Source organism: Wasmannia auropunctata, unplaced genomic scaffold, assembly GCF_000956235.1.
Source record: "Wasmannia auropunctata unplaced genomic scaffold, wasmannia.A_1.0 LD334367.1, whole genome shotgun sequence".
NCBI lineage: Eukaryota > Metazoa > Arthropoda > Insecta > Hymenoptera > Formicidae > Wasmannia > Wasmannia auropunctata.
The window spans coordinates 13,619-19,491 of NW_012028523.1; the positions used below are offsets into that span (position 1 = coordinate 13,619).

General features: G+C 31.0%; 1 protein-coding gene across 2 annotated transcripts in view; it reads right to left on the minus strand.

Annotated features, from left to right (window-relative positions):
* Positions 1-5,873, minus strand: part of LOC105458739 (ubiquitin-like protein 3) — a 55,201-nt gene that overhangs the window by 5,175 nt on the left and 44,153 nt on the right. The window contains exons 2-3 of one of the 2 annotated variants that reach the window (XM_011704261.1): positions 3,533-3,641; positions 1,641-1,805 (exon numbers count right to left, since the gene is read on the minus strand). In XM_011704261.1, coding sequence (XP_011702563.1) covers positions 1,641-1,805; positions 3,533-3,641 — 274 coding nt within the window. Of the gene's footprint in view, positions 1-1,382; positions 1,806-3,532; positions 3,642-5,873 lie in introns of those variants that run through there. The other variant, XM_011704260.1, reaches the window with a different exon arrangement.

Sequence of the window (5,873 nt, forward strand, 5' to 3'; positions counted from 1 at the left end):
ACGTGTGCTCTTCCGATCTTTGTTGCTTAAGCAATAAATATATTTTAAGACGTTAATATAACTATAAGTTATTACTTATAAATTAAAGATTTTAAAAATATAGTTGAAACTATAATATAATAAGCAGATTTAAATATAACATTTAATTATATTAAATATAACATTTAATATATCTGATTTATTTTATTTTTGGCTATCAAAAACTGAAATTATTTTTTTTTCTGAAAATATGCTATTCAGTCCAAAATATCTTATTGCAGCATAACTGCAATGTTTTTGCGGAAATACTATATTTTTTATATAATATTACCGTTTGTCATTTTGCAGCAATTTTTAATGTATCAACCAGCCCCGGTCTTCCCTATTTACGTAATATAAAATATTTAATAACATTAATTATAAAAATGTAATAAAATTTACGTTAATATTTACGTTATTTTTATATATAAATATGATATTTATACAAATGATATAATATTATATATTTATATTTTAACATTTTATTATATTTTTCATTTTTATATTCATATTAATAGTACTTTTGTTTTAATAGTTCTACTTTCAATATTGTCTTGATATTAAAACATAAGAAGTTATGACAACTCTCTCGGCATGTTCCTCAATATTTTTTCTAAGGATACATTTTGCCGAAAAATATATATATTTTAAATATAATCCCGCATTCTTGATCGTTCCATGATAAATCGCTATCAATTAATGGCTAAATAAAGCTAATCCACATAATTCCGTTATAATGAACATCGATGGAATATGATATATTTTCGCTGTAACGAAATGTGATTGAATCTCCGCATCTAATACGCGGCTTGATGTAACGAACTTTTGGTGTAATAAATTCAATTTGGAGATCCACGGTGGCAGCTCGTTGTAACGAGATTTTACCGTAATAATTACGCAAGCGCGTCACGTACCGATACGATAGATTTAGTTTAGAACGGCGAGTAAACAAATTTAAAGAACGATAACGAGTAAAGATTTAACTGGATATTAATAAAAGTGCGGTAGAGTGTGCACTACGTGTTTTTATATGGGTTGCAGGGAATTAACCCCTTATCCGGGTAATTTATTTCCCTCCAAGGATACTACGATATTTAAAAGTATTATGTACACATAAAAATATAAACAAAAATTGCAATAAATATACATATAAAAATATATATATAATAAAAAAAAACAAAAAAGAATTTTCATTTTGAAATTTTCTTTGAAAAATAGTGTATTAAATCTTTCTATTAATTTCAAAAATCAATAATTGGAATCAATAATCTCGATTTAATTAATTGTTAGTATTAAAAATTTTCAGTTTTTTAATTAAATATTTTGATGATAATAAAGGTTAATACATGTATGTTACAATATAGGATATTACATGAATAAGCGTTAATGTAACTTAATAAAAGGTAGATATGTATCGCGGTTTAATTTTATGGTCTATGAGGATGTTTTAATTATAATTCTATGATGAAGTTTATCTCAAGCAAAGTTGAAAAAGAAAAATTTTGCGCGTGTCTGATTTTGTACGATGAGGTCGTTCGGGGAAGCGGGGAGGAAAAGCATACAAGAAGTTTCGTAACGACCTCCACCGGAGGAGGAGATAACATGGCATCTCGCGAATTCACCTTGAGAATTAGGCTCCGGAAGATTCTCCCGCGGTACCAGATGCATCACCGTGGTTTTTCCGAAGGGAAGCCCAAGAGCACCGAGCGTGACATTGCTGTGCAGGAAACGACCCTGGTAGATTAGCCGCAAGATCTCCGCCTTGGCGACCGCCTCCTCTGCCCAGTCTGCAACACGAAGATAACATTTGCGGGATGCTGAGAGTTCTCCACCTAGATCCAGCAGTTCGCGAAAAGTTTCCGAAAGTGCCAAAGCTCCTCGAACCTTAAAAAGTGTAGGTCCGTACAAAAGTATTTGCAGTGGAAAAAAAAACGAAATGAGAAGAATACGAACCCTTCATCCTAAAGATTGGGTGTAAAATTTTCTAGTTATTGTTTTCTAGTTATTTATTTGCCAATAATTTTATATTTCTATAATATTTTAACTTTATTTCTTTGTATCGATTTATTATTATATATAAAAAAAAAGTACGAAAGTATTTGCAGTGATAAACAATACAAAACGAGAAGAATACGAATCCCCCCCTCCAATCCTAAAAATTAAGTGTAAAATCTTCTAATTATTGTTTTTATTTCTCACATAATTTTATATTTCTATGATATTTTAACTTTATTTCTTTGTAATGATTTATTATATATAAAAAAAGAAAATGTTTACATTTTGCATCTAAAGTAATTTTTAAATCTTTCTCATATCTTTCTCATTGTAATAAAAACGATAAAATATTTTTATATAAAAATTACATAAAGATTCTACACATATCATACATATAAATATTTTCTACTTAATTAAGTAAAAATTTATTTTTAAAATTTCCTAACTTTTTGTTAATTTATATATTAAAATTTCTAATTTTACGCACAGTTAATTTTTTGGGGTGCCACAGTATACGTTTAATTATGGTAGTAACACATTAGGTATTATGTAACAATATCGCACAGAAATAAATATGTTATAACAAATTTATTTCAACCAAAATACCATTAATGAATATTATATGATAATATGATAAGAATATACAATAAAATAACCAATCACTCAGGGAAATGTTTCGCTGTTCTAACTAGAATTCTAAATATTACACTTAAATTACATTCTCTGTTTTTTGTATCTGCTAAAAAATTGTCATACATAGAATTTATAGCAGCAATATTCTATAACTATTGCGAAAATCGCAAAATGGTAGAGGACTTTTTTGTTCAGTTTGGTCCACACTACCTGCCCACAAGCGCTGTACCATTGAGTACGAGACACCCTGTATACAAGAAAATATAGATCTCATAACCAAATATGATTGGAGCCTGGATTGGAGTCTGAACTGATTAAAGTCATAGAGGAACTTTCTTGCTAAATTTGACAAATAGTTCAGATATAATTTCTGTCTCTATTATCTATATTGATTAAATATAAAACATATGTGGTATCGCACTGCTTATTAATCACTTATTCGTTTTAGCTAATTTTTCGTACCTAAATAATTCTCGCTATAATTGCAAGATTACTTTTTTCAGTGAAATGTCTGTATCTTTATTAATAAAAAATTATAGCATATAAAGTAAAAGAAAACGTCAGGTGTACCATACGTCAAGTGTATCGCAACGGCATCGAAAAGTTAATTACTTACATAATTTCTCATTTTTTTCCTGAAATTGTTTAATCTCTTTTTTAAAAACTTTTAGCGACAGCAGAGATCCCAACAGATTCTTGAATATACAAATATTTTATACGATGATTTTGCAACTTTATTATCATAACGTGATGATGCTTCGGTAATTAATGATAATAATTGCAAGTGGCATCATATACTAGATCCCGCTGCTATAGTAATTATAGTAACGCTAATGGAATGGATTGGTGCAAGCGGCGAGTTTCGAAACAGTAATGACTAACTCACCTTCCGGCCAATTTTCAAACACATGGTGCGCTATATCGCCTGCGGAATCGCTTGGACTGAATAGGAACTCTTTTGTCTTGCCACTGACGAGGATGAGGCGTAGATTTATCTGCAATAAAAATATTACAGTAAGTGAGTGAGTGAGTGAGTGAGTGAGTGAATGAGAGAGAGAGAGAGAGAGAGAGAGAGAGAGAGAGACGGATTACGCAAACAGAGAAATTTTTTATCTAGATAAGCTTGATTTTTTCTTCTCAAGTTTAAAAAATATTACAATTTTAAATTTATGACTAGCAATGTAGTCTTTATAGAAAGTAATTTACAAATTTGCAAATTAAATTTCAGATATTCATTTTATCAAAGCGTCAAAGTTAGTATGTTATGTGGGAACTAAAATATATACTTAATGAATGTTTTTTCAAATATAACACTTATTAGGTATTATATTTTTTTCAGAATAAACCGTGAAATTGCAGTAAACATCCATTAAAATAGGATGACAAAATCGGAATGGTCAAATAAGCATTCATCGACTTTCCACTCAGCCGGTGCGGCAGCTGCAGTGGCATTGGCGAAATTACCGGGGACAGTCACCCCATCCCTCCCACGAGCGAATGCGAATTCAATTAACGTCAGACAGGGAGGAGTGCGAAGATCGGGCAACATAAATAATTAGCAACGACGACGACGACGTCGAAGCTGGACAGGCGCGGCGTGCGCGCTCGAAGGGATGCGGCGCTCGGCCGACCGCTCGTAACCCTTTGCGGTCTTCGTGGTCGCAACAATCCGCTGTTAAAGCGTTAAATCATCGTCCTGGAGCGATGCGCATTATCGTCCGGCCGCACGCGAAACTTCCCCTTGGCATTGCGGAATTTTCGTGCCGCAGGCTGACTGACCGGTCCAACCAACTGACTGACTGTATTGTAAAGTACGCACGACGGAAATATAATGCGAATAAGCCGTATAATGAAGCTGTAACGAGGAAATTATGCCGCACCAAGAGTTCTATAAATATGGTTTTTAGCCGTTGTACTTTTTTTTTCAGTCGCTACTAATTCGATAATCTTTCCGTGGAAAGTCTTCTTGCGAAATACCGAGCAAAAGTGGACCGTAAGTTTCGAGAAGAATGAAATTTCAACGGGGATACGCATTTTTCGTACGCTCTGTACGAAGATTGTATATAAAGATGAAAATTTTAGAGCCAGTTTCTCTTCTGTAGCGACGTTCAATAAAATTCTTGCAGAAAGCTCCTGTCGTTCCGCAAAATTTTCCAGTTTTTTTTGCAATATCAGCGACACTGAATTGTTATGTAAAGAATTATGTAAGAATTTCTTAATTTCTATTCGTGCAGCTTTTTTGTAATTATCAATTTTTACCAAAAAAATTCGTGATTTGTTTTAGATTACATGTATATGCTTTGTTGGGAACAAATATAATTTCTTTTTTATTCATCTGTGAAATTATTTTATCAGAAATTATTTTATTAATAAAATAGATGCCTTAAAAAATACTTGACACACAAAAAAACTGTAAATTCTATGCTTCTAGAAGATTGCTTTTAGTTAAAAAAAGGCGGTACCTATATATGTGTTAAAATAGCGCGGTAGCGCAGTAAAATTGTTTAAGTGTCATTTATAAGAATATTTACGTAAAAGAAGAAATTTTGTTACGTTCAATTTATATGCCAAGAAGGGACTTTGCTTATTTTATTTAATCACACACATATATATCTCCTCATTACTTTATAATTATTTGGCAAACTATAGAATCCATTTTGTGAAAATATCTGATGAAATACTCCGCAAAAATACAACTTTAATTTTTGTCAAATAAATAATCTTCTGTCTAAAGTAATATAAGCAATAAATTGTACGCGTTTTCCAAACAAATGATATATCGTTAAAAAAAAAATATTTTTTAGATTCTTATTATATTGCACAGAAAAAATTGCCACGGTTATTACAACAATATTCTTTATGTTTGGGAAAGAAATGCATGTGAATTTAAGTTAAGGGGTTACACCACCTTGAGCGCCTAAAAATCATAGGTAACTTTGGGAATTTTTTTTAGGAAAACAATAAAAGTAATACAAAATTCGTTTTAAGGCTTTAATAATACATGTCTTTAGAAGTAAAAAATATTTTTTTCATTTATTTTTTTAGTAAAATGACGACGCTGAAGCCATTTTATTAAACGTCGTTTTTGTAGCCACTGTCAAATCGGCGTTGCGGGGGGATCTGTCATTCGATTGAACCTGGAGCAATAAACCAAAATTTTTTAAAAACTATATAATATGTACTACAGAAGTACATACGGATATTTTAAAATATAGATTTTATAAAAA